This window comes from Pyrus communis, chromosome 7 (assembly GCF_041283825.1).
Source record: "Pyrus communis isolate YQ-2024b chromosome 7, ASM4128382v1, whole genome shotgun sequence".
Taxonomy (NCBI): Eukaryota; Viridiplantae; Streptophyta; class Magnoliopsida; order Rosales; family Rosaceae; genus Pyrus; species Pyrus communis.
In genome coordinates, this window is record NC_142571.1 from 22,082,111 (window position 1) to 22,096,985 (window position 14,875).

A 14,875-nucleotide genomic window follows, 5' to 3' on the forward strand; every position below is an offset into this window, starting at 1 on the left:
GTGAAGATCACGAAGGATTTTACAAACCCAAGTGAGTTCTGCAGCGGTATGAGCCAAAGAACGATATTCGGCTTCGGTAGACGAACGTGCGACAGTACTCTGTTTCTTGGCACTCCAGCTGATGAGGTTGGGACCAAGAAAGACAAAATAGCCACTGGTTGAACGGCGATCAAACGTGCTGCCAGCCCAATCAGCATCGGAATAGGCGGTGAGATCAACAAGACCCTTGGTAAACCATAACCCCTGAGAGACATAACCTTTGAGAAAACGAAGAACACGTTTGGCAGCTTGAAAATGTTGTTCACGCGGAGCATGCATAAACTGGCAGAGCTGATTGACAGCAAAAGCAAGGTCCGGTCGAGTCCACGTGAGATACTGAAGGCCTCCAACAATAGAACGATACTCAGTGGGATTGGGGAGAAGAGAACCAGTGTGATCCAGTTTGTGTGAGCCAAGAGGCGTACAGCAAGGTTTGGCACCCTGCATATTGGTCCGCTGAAGAAGATCAAGCAAATATTTAGTTTGATGAAGAAATATCCCTTTAGAAGATCGCTGAACTTCCAGTCCCAAGAAATAGTGTAAGGGACCAAGATCATTCACCGGAAACCGATTACTAAGCTGGTGAATGAAGTGATGACAGAGACGAGAATCAGGGCCAGTAACGAGAATATCATCTACATAGACAAGAATAATAACCAGCTGAAGACCATTAAGCACAAACAATGATGCATCAGATGAAGATTGTCGGAAGCCGAGATCATTCAGAGCTTGAAAAAGTTTGTCAAACCAAGCTCGAGGGGCTTGCTTAAGACCATAAAGCGATTTTTGAAGTTTGCACACATGACCGGGAAAGAGAGGATCAACAAAACCCGGGGGTTGAAGCATGTAGACATCCTCTTTTAAATCACCATGAAGGAAGGCATTGCTGATGTCTAACTGATTTAAGAACCAATTATGTTGAACAGTAAGACTAAGAAGAATTTGAATGGTAACCGGTTTAGCAACCGGACTAAACGTCTCCTGAAAATCAATACCCTGTTGTTGATGAAAGCCCTTGGCAACAAGCCGGGCCTTGTAACGATCCACAGTACCATCAGGTTTCTGCTTAACCCGAAACACCCACTTACAGCCAACGATGTTTTGAGAAGAATTAGAAGGAACTAAGGACCAGGTGCCTGTAGACATTAAGGCATTATATTCATCCTGCATAGCAGCGCGCCAGTGAGGAAACTTAGATGCTTGGAGATAAGTACTGGGAACAGAATCCAGAGCAACAGATAGAGGATGCTTAGTTGCTGTATAAGCCTTAGGTTTGTAGATGCCTGCTTTGGAGCGGGTAACCATAGGATGTGTATTAACCAGAGAGGGAGAAAGAGGTGGAGAAGTTTCTGAGGGTGGAGAAGCATCGGAAGTTGAAGAAGGATCTGGCGGTGGAGAAGTGTCTGGAAGTGGAGAAGCAGCAGAAGTTGAAGAAGCAGCAGGAGGTGGAGAAGCAGCAGGATGAGTGTACGTGCGAAAATAAAGGTCCATGGAAGGAGAATTCACTGGAGAAACATTGGCAGCACAAGAAGGTTGAAACGGCAGAGACTGAAAGGGATAGAGATCTTCATTAAAAAGGACGTGCCTGGAGATATAGACTCGGTTGTCAATCGGATCAAAGCATCGATAACCTTTGTGCTGAAGACTGTAACCCAAAAATACACAACACTTACTTTTAGCATCCAATTTACTGTGAACATAGGGTTTAAGCCATGGGAAGCATTGGCAGCCGAAAACTTTGAGTTTGGAATAATCCGGATGCTGATGAAATAAAATTTCCCAAGGAGATTGTAAGGAACCAGAAATAGGAAGACGATTAATGAGATACAGAGCAGTAGAGAAAGCCTCGACCCAAAACAAATGAGGAACATGAGAAGCTACAAGTAAAGTCCTGGCTGTCTCAACAAGATGCCGGTGTTTACGCTCAGCACAGCCATTCTGTTCAGGCGTGTGTGGACAGCTTAATTGATGAAAAATACCATGCGCATTAAGAAAAGATGCAAAAGAATGACCAATGAATTCACCCCCTGAATCTGAACGCAACACTTTGATTTTATTACCAAGCAAATTTTCTACATAATTCTTGAAAACAACAAACATAGAAAATACATCTGACTTAGCCTTCAAAGGAAAAAACCAGCTGTATTTACTAAAATCATCAACGAGAAGTAAGTAATATCGGAAACCACTGCTAGAGGTAACAGAAGCAGGGCCCCACAAATCACAGTGTAACAGTTGAAGACTGTGAGTAGTTGCTGAAGAAGACAGACCAAACGGACGCTTGTGGTTCTTTGCCAACGCACAATCTGAACAGAAAAAATCAACTGTAGGCTTGCCATGGACGGCAAGAGGAGTAGTAGAGATGACCCGACGAAAAATGGCAGAAGACGGATGACCCAATCGCCTATGCCATATCTTTATTGGAGCTTTAATACTGACAAAAACGGATGCAGCAAGTGAAGGAGAAGCTTTACCAGAGACGAAACTAGAAGATGTAGTAGACTGCAAAGGATAGAAGCCGTCTTTAACTGAACCCCGCAAAAGCGTCTTCCCCGTGGAACGATCCTTAACAACGGAGCCATCAGAATCAAGTGTCAATGAACAATAATTGTCCCGGAGAAATTGAAAGGCAGACAGCAAATTGTGTTGCATATGAAAGACATGAAGAACATTAGACAGTGTAAAAGAAGAAGTAGGGGTGCATAATGTAGATGAACCAACATGGGAAATAGTAAGACCTTTACCATCACCTATGTAAACCTTGTCTTCACCAGTGTAAAGAGTAGGAGAGTTGATATGTGAAATATCATTAGTAATGTGCGAGGTGGCCCCTGAGTCAATTAACCAAGTGGGAGAAGACTTAGCATCGGAACGAGCACACATAGCTTGAAGCTTAGCAAGGGGGATTCGACCACAGATATCAGGATTCATACGGTCAAAGCAGTCAATCGCTTCATGACTGGAATTACCACAAATCTGACAAGGAGCCCGAGGACCAAATGAAGAACCACGATTGAAAGAGTTACCACGATTAACACCACCATGGAAAGAGTTGCCACGATTGAAACCACCATGGAAGGAATTACCACGATGAAATCCTCTATGACCCCGATTTGTTTTCCCACGATTCGAATTGTAACGAAAAGAGTGCTGAAGGGGTTGATTCTGAGCCACATACACCTGTGGAAGGGTGGGAAGAAGGGGCGGTTGAGCCTGAATCGATAAGGCATGAAATGGTTCAGACAGACTGGAAGAAACACTTTTCTTGCGACGATTCAGAGAAAGCTCCTTGGTAAGAAGCAAACCATGCAGTTCATCCAAAGATGTAGACGATAACCGAAGCATGATGGAGTCGGTGAAGGATTCAAACTCATCAGGAAGACCAGTCAGAGTAGCAGCAATGAGATCGCGATCAGAAATTGAGGCGCCAGCAGCAGTGAGAGAGTCGGAGATCTCTTTGAGCTCTTGCAAATAATCAGACATGGATCGAGCACCTTTCTGAATACTTTGAAGTCGAGAACGAAGCTGATGAACATGTGCATCAGAAATACCCCCAAATCGTTGTTCGAGTTTGAGCCACAGATCTCGAGAAGACGACACACCAACTGTGACAGGAATCACCTCTTCAGATAACGTGGAATTAAACCAGATCAGTAGATTCTGATCATTCTCATACCAAACTTCGAACGCCTGATTAAGAGTGCGATCAGGCAGAAGAGGAGCGGGACAGGGTTCTGTGCCATCGACGATACCAAGAAGACGATAACGCCGAAGAATCGGAGCAAACAGAGCACACCACGGCAGATAATTGGTCCTCTTGAGCTTGATTGGCACCATAATGCCAATGTTTTGGATGGTGAGAGATGAATACGAAGAGGAATTAGGGTTAGAAGAGGGATTGGGAACAGACACCGACTCAGACGAAGTCGCCATTGAAAGACAGATCAAGATCAACAAATCACAGAGCAAAAACACCACTGAGAACAAGGCGAGATTACAGATCAGAAGATCGGAGCGGAAGAGAAGAGGATCGAGAAAAGCCGTGAGGCGACTGGCGATGAAACCATGTAAAAAGTAAAACTTCTGCAACAAGCTTTTATTTCACTGAATGAATTTACAGATACACATAAGAGAATATATATAGCCTTTTACTCTTTACAAGTATACCCTTGACTACCTTAACTGAATCCTAACTAATCATAGTTAATAACAAATTAACCACAATTAACTTTTGCAAAACTACTTTACAGTAACAGAAATGGAAGACTTGTTATCTTCCTTAATACAAGTATCCTCAAGCGATGTAAACGACCGATTTCATGTGGCAGGAATCCAAATAAGCTGTTGTTCTGGAGACGAAGCGAGACGAGGAAAGAGAGGTTACCCACGTGAGGAGAAATCATGCCATGAAGATCCATATAGGAAAGGTCCAAGGCCGTGACTCTTTGCCTGCGCTTACTGCAAGAGACCCCGATCCAATCGCAAAAGCTTGCTCTAATGGTCCAATTACCGGCTAGGACACCATTGGCAGGGTAAGCAAGTTGAGATTTGATTGCCAGAAGAGCATGTTGATCGGTATCGTTAGAAAATGATGCGGAAGACGGAAGAAAACACAAGTAGTTGACCAGCAACACAAGTCCGACGAGGAAGAGAGTTTGTGAGTTTCCCATGGTAAATGATCAAGTTTGTGAGTTCTGTATCATCTGCAGCCGTTATTTCTTTGAATATTGTAACACTAAACAGCCATTTTTTTCCTGGAAAGCATTTGACATTTCTCTCTTTTTGCATTTGCATCGCCGCCAAACCACCAATTCACCATCAAGTTTTCAGTCAGTATTGTTCCTTTTTTTGGGTCAACGATAACGGACGGATAATTCCAAGTATCTATCTCTTTGAACAACTCCTTAACCAGTTGCCGCCATGTCAAGGCTTTTGCATAAAATATAAAATGAAATATGTCATGTTAAACCACGTTGTTAGCATGAAGGCCGTGCATTTTTAATCTTCCAATATAGCAAGCGCCCGCCGTGAGCCACGAATGAAGAATCAATTAAGCCAAGGCTTGAGCCATCAGAGAACGATGAGAGCTGCTGATAAAGCTCGCGAAAAATGCGGTACTTGGCATCACGGTACTTCTCCACCTTAGGATCTTTAGACTTTGGATGGATCACCAGCCCAGTGCCCAAGATGATTAACTAAATCATAAAATGTCATTGTGGACATGGGTACAGACTCGACACAAAAAGTAGAAACCGAGGATGCTATTTTGTGCGTTTATCCTGGTAACTAATCTCGCTTCAGACCTAAATATTCTCCCTCATAAAGGTATAAAATAGGATAAATTACATTTTACCCGCTCATCAATTTTAATTTTATATATTTACTTATTGTTTTATTTAAATTTCATACATCCATTAGAAAATCTGTTAAGTTAACCGTTAAGTGATAACGTAGCTGTTATATTATCCTCAAGTTTATTATCATTTTATTTAAATTTACTATTTTGTATGTTCTGGGTTTTATTATCCTCAAGCTTTCTTTGCCCACTCCCACAGTAGATTCAATATTTTGGAAAGAAACTTCATCATAACAGTTCAATCGTTGAACAGATATATTACTAATTTCAGAAACCAATTGCAACAAAACAATACAGGTTCGGTTCTGCAATCAACTTCAATAAAAGAGAAGCACAATCAGATAAATCTAAAATGACGATAAAAGTTCATTTTGAAGAAGATTTTTTTTTTTTTTTTTTTTTTTAATTCTATAAAAGGCCAAACCAAGACAGATTAATTAAGAAAGATTAGACAGATGAAAACACAAAGGAGCTGGGGCTATATGATGTTTATGTTATAGAGAGAGAGAGAGAGAGAGAGAGAGAGCTATTATATCTGCATGTTCTTGAATTAATAGTGCATTCTTAGCAAGGCCTCCACATGATAGTATCGTGTCAATCTGCAAAGAATGAAACAGATACTCAAAAATAGTTACTGAAGAGCCAACTGATTCTGACTTGTATCAAGTGTTAGGCCACAGACCATAACTTTCGCTTTTGGGTCTGCATTTGGCGACCTGGGCAATCACAAATTCAGTAGTTTAACGGAAGAGAAGGGTGGCACTATGACAGATGAAATTTAGCTTTCAATGTATAAGAATATACCCATTCCCATGAAAATCTGGAACAAGATGCATATCTTCAGTCAAAGAAGCAAGGAATGGACGCTATAAATCATGCATCATTGTGTTCAATAACTTGTTCAAAAGTTCAAACAAAGAAATGCCTAGAGAGAGACACACAGATCAACTTAAGTTGTCTGCGAACGGCATTCAAGAGTTAACCCATTTGTCCTAGTACAGTAATTAGCATAAAAATAAGTTGATCAATGACTCTCACGCTGGGAAGCAGCACGATTCGGGCACCATAGCTGAAAAATTTAAAGAGGAAATAGAGTAGGTAAAGTAAAAATACCATGAATCATCCCAATAAAAAAAACCTTCAAAACATCCCAAATTCTCAAATCCGTTCAAAGAAACTTCCCATGAAATCATAGTGACTTCACAAATCCTCTTCATATATGCACCAAAAGTAACGAAAAAGAAGTGCAATCAGCCCAAGAGACAAAAGATCAGTAGAAACAAACCAAGAAAATCAAGTATCGGAGAAAAATTAACCATCAGCATTTCTCCTTTTTAAAATTTTCACCCAAAAAATTGAACCAGAAACGAAAGAGCACCCAAATCTAAAAATTTGCCAAAGAACAAAAAATTAACAACAAAAACATAATTATACACCTGACCCAGAAAGGGCTTGCAATATCGCCCAATAAAACCCTAAAATTGGAAGATGAATATTTCCTGCAACAAAATAACGAAATGAAGTAGAAGAGTGAAAACGAAAGGAAAAGCAGAGCTTTGGAGCGATCTGATTTTTTTGGATGACAGAAAGCGAAATGAAGTAGAAGAGTCCATAGGAGGAGGAAAATGATCGACCAGAAGATGAACCGATGACAGACGCGTGGCCTGTAAGGGTAAATCCGTCACTTCAGTAATACCCTAAAAATTTAAGTATATGAGTTTGATATTCATAATTATGAATATACGAAGAAAATCGAAAATAAATCGATTTATGATTATGAAAATTTTAATTAAGAAATTTTAAAATTTTATGATCAGAAAATTAATATAATTTATGTCGTAAAATATATCAATAAGTGAAAAAGATGAAAATGATCCTAGTTGGTTTTACTTAATTATATGAGGATGTATTTTATACTCATACATACTATATTATTTCTTGTTAAATGTGGTCAGACCTCGGTCCTACGAGCGCGTAGACGAAAAGGAAGAAGGGAGATAAGATAGAAGGAGGGAAACCCAGACCCCTCCCCTTCGACTCGATTACATTTCAACTCGACCCGACTATATTTTTTTATTCCAGCCACCGTTGACAATGGGACTGGTGCCAAAATGATCCTTACCTCGAACCCAGTAGTTCTCTCTACTCATTTCACCCAAAAATATAGGAAAATTGGCCTTGAATGTAACGTGGGTGCAGGGGTTCTTGCCGTAGATCCTCCCATTTTTTAAACAAATTCCTTCAATTACCACCACACATAGCATTCTCTTGAGCCTAGGAACAAAGCCCAAACAAGTTTGGGGGCGGCGGAGCTGTTTTAGAGTCGAATCAAGAACACCCAAATCAAGGGTTTCTGGCGGATCAAGGGCAATTTCAGGTGTTTCCTGACCAAATTGGACTTCGGGCCCAAGTATAAAAGTTGTTCCACTCATTGAACTCTACTTGCCTATAAAATTTGGTAATTTTTAGAGTTAGTCGGAAAATTGGGTTTCCGTTCGCCGGAAACCGCCACCGACGCAGTGTATGTGGTGGCGCATGGCTAGTGGGCCGATATTGTCTTTTTACACATAATTCGATATTTTAAATCCTTAATTAGTATCCATTCAATGTGATTCAATTGTTAAAATTCAATATTGAATATTTCCGCTACTTGAATATTTTTGAAAATGGACTAGAAATGAAATTGTGAACTACGAAAGGCTTGATCTCGTTCAAGGGTACATAGGCAATCTAATGGGAGTTAGATGCAGCCTTAAAATAATCGAGATTAATCTTTATCGAAAATTAGAAAGAAGAAAAGGGGTTGGGTGTCTAGTTTAAAGATTAACCCTATGTTTTTGGTAAATAAATTTAGCTATAGATTTTGTGAGAAATTCAGAATTTATTAAATAAATTGTGATTAATGGTAGGAAGTAAAAAAGATTTTATTTTTGGCCTATCACTAAATGTAAATTTCAAAATTAGTTTTCAAAATAAAATAAAAAAATTTCGGGTTAAGGCGTTACAACTTCGATGTTCAAAAATGGAAAAAATAGGACGCCAAAAAGCAATTGAAGAGCATTTTCCCCACTTTACTGTTAATGAACAGTAACATTGTGTTTGGATTTTAGTATATAGATAATATCGTAATGATATGACAATTGATTTTGTCAAGGATTAGAGAAGATGATGTCCTAAATTAAGGTTAACAGTCAAGATTGGTCACTTGGTCAATCGGGCTTTCTTCCCTTTTTTGGTTAATTGGGCTTAATTTATTTGGAAGAGAGGATGTCTCCAATTGTAGATCTAGTACAATCACCGGAGACAACTATTCGTGACGCCACTATAGTTGTATGAAATAAAGGATAATGTTAGGGAGATAAATTTTTTTAAACCAAATTGCATACCAAATGATATGTTATCAATAAGAAACAAATACGTTAATCGATACTTAATTAATAATCCAATGATCTACAACCACATTATTTGGTTTAAAAAATTTGGTCAACACTTGATTAATAATCTAATGATCTACAAACACATCATTTGATTTGCAAATTTGGTTAAAAAATTTTGCTCCCCTAACATTACTCCAAAATAAATAACAATTCATCAAAGTAAATAATACATTGAAATGTGAAAAACATTTACAAAAGGAGATTATCATAGTGGATTCTCAGGTGTAGATAACTCTTTCTTCGTCATGAGTGAGGACATTTGTCGAGCACTCAGTGGGCCTACGTCATTTGCATTCATATTGACAAATTTCAAGGAAATATTTTGAGTGATCTCGAGATATATATGCAGAGTGTTGTCGACATTTCATGTGAAATGTCCTCGAGATATCCTTAAAAGGTATTTCATTAGACACTTGATGGACACAAAAATGTCTCGTATCAGACATTCACAAGGTTTCTGAACCACTCAAGTCTCTATGTGGATTTGTGTTGTCTCCATGAACATGACAAGTCAACAGTACGAAATCAGTTTTCTATTTTGTACAAACGATAGATATTAAGAACGAGAAAATTGGACCAAAATTTAAAATACAAAGATGAATGATCTAAACTAGCCGAATTACAAATCTTAACGAGAGTATAATACAATGAATATGGTTTACCAAAAAAAAAAAAAAAAATACAATGAACATGGTTCACCAAAAACAGAAAAAAAATACAATGAATATGTTGGGTCTAGTCGAAGTTTCGGCCTATCAAAAATCAAGCGACATGATCACGGAATGTGTTCGCTACAGCTCGATCGCAAAAAGAGCCCAAAGGACGGCCCTTTTGTAATCAGCCGAACTCAGGATGGCCCTTTTTATCCTGGTCAGAGCACTCAAACTTGAGCGCCAATTATAAAGTTACACAAGTAGCATGCCTGCGTAAAACAACCTCCACGTGTTACGCTGCATGCAAAGCCACCAACGGCTGCATGCAACAGCACCACCTGTAACCGCCATCTTACTTACAATAATACCCTCATCGTCCACCGCTATTCACTCCATCTCAGGGGTACAAAAGTAACTTTAAAAATTGAATTTCCAAATAAATAGCATAGCTGATGGATTCATAGAACAAGAGAGTAAACCACCGGAGGAGAATATGGCTGTAGTTGTACCTCCGACTCTTACCTGGGCGATGGGCGTTGTTGCAGTCTTAACCTGCGCACTCAGCACTCTCTCTTTAGCTCTCCATGACACCTCACAAGACCTAATCATACACCAAGTCACAGACAATCACCACTTTCTGCCGGGGACCGAGAGAAACTTCCAGATGTTCATCGAACAATACGGGAAGAAGTATTCTACCCGAAAGGAGTACATGCACCGCCTTGGGATTTTCGCCATGAACATGATCAGGGCCGCCGAGCACCAAGTCCTCGATCCGACGGCTGTCCACGGAGTCACGCCCTTTTCCGACCTGTCTGAAGAAGAGTTCGAGCGGATGCACACCGGTATGATAGGTGTACCCCAAAACGGCGGTGTTTCTAATAGTGCTCCACCGGTTATGGACGTTGGTGATTTGCCTGAGAATTTTGACTGGAGAGACAAGGGAGCTGTTACCCAGGTCAAGACGCAGGTAATTAACTATTCACTATGTTACCTTTTTTTTTTTTTTTTTTTTTTTAAAGTTGATTTTTTCTTTATTCAATCAAGTGAACTTGTGGTTAATATTTTGTTTACGGACAGGGGTAATGCTTCGAAACCATCTATTTGAATTTTATTTTGTAAATCATATATCGTAGTGGTTGATAATTGAATGTGTTGATTAATGTTTTTATTTTTTTATTAATGACACATCATATGATTTGCAAATTTGATCGAAAAAACTCTTGCAATTTTGGTTTGGTAATTTAAATGTTACTATACCATATGCATTAGATTCCGAATAATGATGGCAAAACTGTAAAAAGAAAATATATAGTTTGTAGTTCTGTTTCACGACTTTGATTGATACAACATCCTTCAATTTGATAGGGTGGTTGCGGGTCATGCTGGGCCTTTAGCACTACAGGATCAATTGAAGGAGCTCACTATATTGCAACAGGGAAGCTTCTTAATCTCAGCGAACAACAGCTTGTGGACTGCGATAGCACAGTAATAAGCTCGTTAATTAGTCAACCTATATTGATCCTTAATTAACACTTATTTTCACTAATTTGATTAAAATATGCTTGATAATGTGTGTTATCTCATATTTTTTTAATCTACTTTTGTTTGAAGTGCGATCCAAAAGAGAAGGATGCATGCGACAGTGGTTGCGGCGGTGGCCTTATGACAAATGCCTACAAGTATCTAATTGAAGCAGGAGGGTTGGAGAAGGAGAATACATACCCTTACACTGGGAAACGGGGTGAATGTAAATTCGACCAGGACAAGGTTGCAGTAAGAGTTGCCAATTTTACCACTATCCCAATTGATGAGGACCAAATTGCAGCGAATTTATTCCACCATGGTCCTCTTGCTAGTAAGTACATAGCAATTGATCATATATATATATATATATATATATATATATATATATATACACACACACATATTTTACATGCGCACAAATAAACACTGCTATCTATAATATAACCTTGTGTATAGTTGGCGTTTGCCATTAACTAGTAACATGTTGGTTTGAGGTGATACATATATATATTCAAACATGATGTTAATGTAACTTGTTTCGTATATGCAGTCGGGTTGAATGCTATGTTCATGCAAACTTACATTGGCGGTGTTTCGTGCCCCCTTATATGTTTCAAGAAATGGGTGAACCATGGTGTCTTACTTGTGGGGTATGGTGCCAAGGGCTACTCCATTCTCAGGCTTCGCAACAAGCCATATTGGATAATCAAGAACTCATGGGGGGAGCGATGGGGAGAACAAGGTTATTACCGTCTGTGCCGAGGCCATGCCATGTGCGGCATGAACTCAATGGTGTCTGCGGTTGTGACTAGTACGCGACCATCGTAGCCGCGAGGCTGCAATTCCCACCTCCTGTTGCATACGCTCATGTTTAAGTTTCCTGAATTTTTAACGATCTTATGTGGGCGTGAATCTCTCCAGCATTTTCGTTGGCGAGCTAGTTACGTTTTTTCTTTTAGTTTCAATATGATATTTAATAAATATAATAGCAAAGCGATACGCATTGGATCTGATCTTTGAGCCTATATTTTTTTATCCCGCTGGCAGAATTTTGAAAGAACTCAATCTTCTCTATATTCTTGAGGAGTCGAACTGAATGCTGTTTGGATTGTATTGTACCGCTTAAACGTGTGAAGGCTATACTGTAAACATTTATGATGAAGTTGATTTTGATAGGGAGAGTCCAGTTGGGTTTGTGGCGATGGGGGGAAGGTTGATCCTGCTTTTCCCAGAGTCGTCGTTGAGACTTGAAAATTGAAACATTTTCGAGCGCGAAATGGAGGGAAGTTTAGGAATGAGCAACGCTGAAGGAAGGGGAACATAATGGTAAAATTCAACATAACCTCTGATAATATAATGTGTCACGTTCATGATGTACACCACCTAGATACCTATTGAGAATAATATTCCTCTTCTCTTTTCATTGAACTGAAAAATAATTTTGCGCAAGTATATATAGTTACACTTTGGGGTAAAAGGTAAAAGAATATTCCCTACAGTAACTCCTCTGCTCGCAGCCTTTTGTTGATGACCTCACCAGCATCCTCGCTTCCACTCCCGACACGTCTGGAGGAGAGGCAAAACAGGAAGTTACTCATACTTCCCTTGTCCAAGTTACTCAAACTTGTACCTGAAAAACATTACTATAGTACTAACTAAGGAAATTCTAAGGTTCACTAATTCTTTCACTTACGTGTGATAAACGACTCCAAATTTTGCAGAAACCAGCAAGGTTCTAGCGGCGAAGAACAGCGGTCACCGCTAACTTTAACGATGACGACGGATTTCGTTAGGGTTGACGGAATTTCTAATGGTGAAGGTATATTCCATTAACCTTCATCCATTTTTCAATGACCGGGGCATGGTCACCGACGGTGGTTGTTGCGACTTGTACTCACCAATCCATGGTAGTGAGTATGACAGCACGTCTGCCGGTGATGAAGACGGGCACATCCACCGACAACCAATCGGCATGTGGCGTTATTGTAGCAGCGCGTGGTGGTGCACATTAAAATGAAATGATATGCAAATGTATGGAATTGAATTGTTTTAGAGATATGATATGCAAATGTACGTAATTGAATTATTTTAGAGATATTGTATGACATCGCAATTAAACACAATCCAAAGGTGTAAAATGTAATACCCTTAACTTTTGAACTCTAAAAATTAGGTAACAGAAAGAAGAAAAAGAACAAGGAAAAATTCTATTAATTATTATAGGTCACTGTGACGACTCACAATATTTACACACCGTTTTTGTAAAGCGTGATAAACTTTTAGGGAAAGCATTAACCATATAAATTTCATATATTTGCATATTATTTCATTTTAACGTTATACATCCAAGAAATGAAAGATAATCAATTTATCAGTCTTTAAACAACTTTTGCCTTAATTCGTTGACCTCATTTCGTTGTACGTCTGCATCTGATTACCAAACCTAAACCACACAAGCCATGTTCTCTTCCCTCCTTTTCTTCATTTTCCATATATGGGCCGGCCTATTTATTAAAACAAACCCCCGATTACAAACAACTCCACTACAATTAAAGAAAGGCACATTGCATGTCTATGGCTTTACACCTGAATAAGCAATGTGTATTTAAAGAAACACACAATGCTTGTCTACGGCTTTACACAAACAAATTCACCGGAATATGCAAACACAACCTAATTGTTCTAGGAAAAGGATCCTCGTCCTGGGAATCCTAGGGATTCTGCAATCGTGTTCATTCATCGTACATTGTGTTGTCAGAAATCATTTAAAATTTAAATTTAAAATTTGAAAATTCAAATATAAATAGTACCTAACGAAAATTGACCGCACAATGTACAATGAATGGACACGATTGCAGAATCCCTAGCATCCTTAGGAGAAGGATCCGGTGAGGATCATTTTCCATTGTTCTATTCTAACATTACGGGTTTCCCCTGTGCATTTAAAGAAAGACGAATTGATGGTCAATTAATTTTTTTTTTTTATCATTTTAGTGGACTATGTTTTATATTTGCAAACTATGATAAGTAGAAGTGTAAATGGGTTTATTGGATCGTTGTTCGGCAACATATAATAATATTGCATATAAAACTAAAACAAAAAAAAAACAAAAATTGCATGTGTGTGTGTGTGTGTGTGTATCTATGTGGTTATAGCTTATGCATATATTTCACGAGATGAGCAAATGGCATACCCCATAGCTAGCTAGCTAGGCTTCCAACCCCTGTACCTCTGATCTTCTCAAAAGTTGCATGCACTTACGTTTCAGTGCATTTCCCAGTTTATTTTCTGTTGCATGAATTATTAATTCTATGACTTCTATGATTTATTGTGTTTCCAATACCCCAACTGTTTGTGCCTAAAATTGGCAAATTTCACTCATTTAGGACCAAAGCCAAATTATGGTATTTTGTGGGGTTATTATGAAATTAGGCTAGACTCGCATTAAGTGGCACATATTTGACTTACAGATATGAAGTTGCACCAATTATTATATGATGTATGTTTGTAGCTAGATATTTCTTATACAAGTTAGGTTTGGACGGTAGAATGCATCAAGTGGCTTCTTTTACTATCATTTCCTAAGGAGGTGGATATGGAGGAGGTCTGCATCATGGCTCTGTGTTCACACTATGATTTGTTCTCTATATATTTGAAGCTAAAGCAAAGAAGAAGGAGATGCTCAAAAAGAATCTGGATCCTCTTTGTGATGATCCCGAAGATCTGTGAATTATATCCGTTCATCGTACATCGTGCGGTCAGAAATCATTTTAAAATGTTTTTATTTAAAATTAAATACAAATAGTACCTGATAAAAACTGATCGCACGATGTACGATGAACAGACACGATTTACGAATCTC

General features: G+C 38.9%; 1 protein-coding gene across 1 annotated transcript; it reads left to right on the forward strand.

Moving 5' to 3' along the window:
• The first annotated feature begins 9,879 nt into the window (after positions 1–9,879).
• LOC137733276 (Papain family cysteine protease) lies at positions 9,880–12,025 on the forward strand. The gene is made up of 4 exons (XM_068472418.2): positions 9,880–10,455; positions 10,854–10,973; positions 11,100–11,343; positions 11,563–12,025. The coding sequence occupies exons 1-4, from the start codon at positions 9,979–9,981 to the stop codon at positions 11,838–11,840; spliced, it is 1,119 nt and encodes a 372-aa protein (XP_068328519.2). The 5' UTR covers positions 9,880–9,978; the 3' UTR covers positions 11,841–12,025.
• Positions 12,026–14,875: the final 2,850 nt, after the last annotated feature.

Excerpts from the sequence above, each read along its gene's own strand:
- LOC137733276 (XM_068472418.2), top strand. The coding sequence starts at position 9,979 with ATGGCTGTAGTTGTACCTCCGACTCTTACCTGGGCGATGGGCGTTGTT. Across the intron at positions 10,456-10,853 it reads TTACCCAGGTCAAGACGCAG|GGTGGTTGCGGGTCATGCTG; the intron begins GTAATTAACTAT and ends TCAATTTGATAG. Across the intron at positions 11,344-11,562 it reads CCACCATGGTCCTCTTGCTA|TCGGGTTGAATGCTATGTTC; the intron begins GTAAGTACATAG and ends TCGTATATGCAG.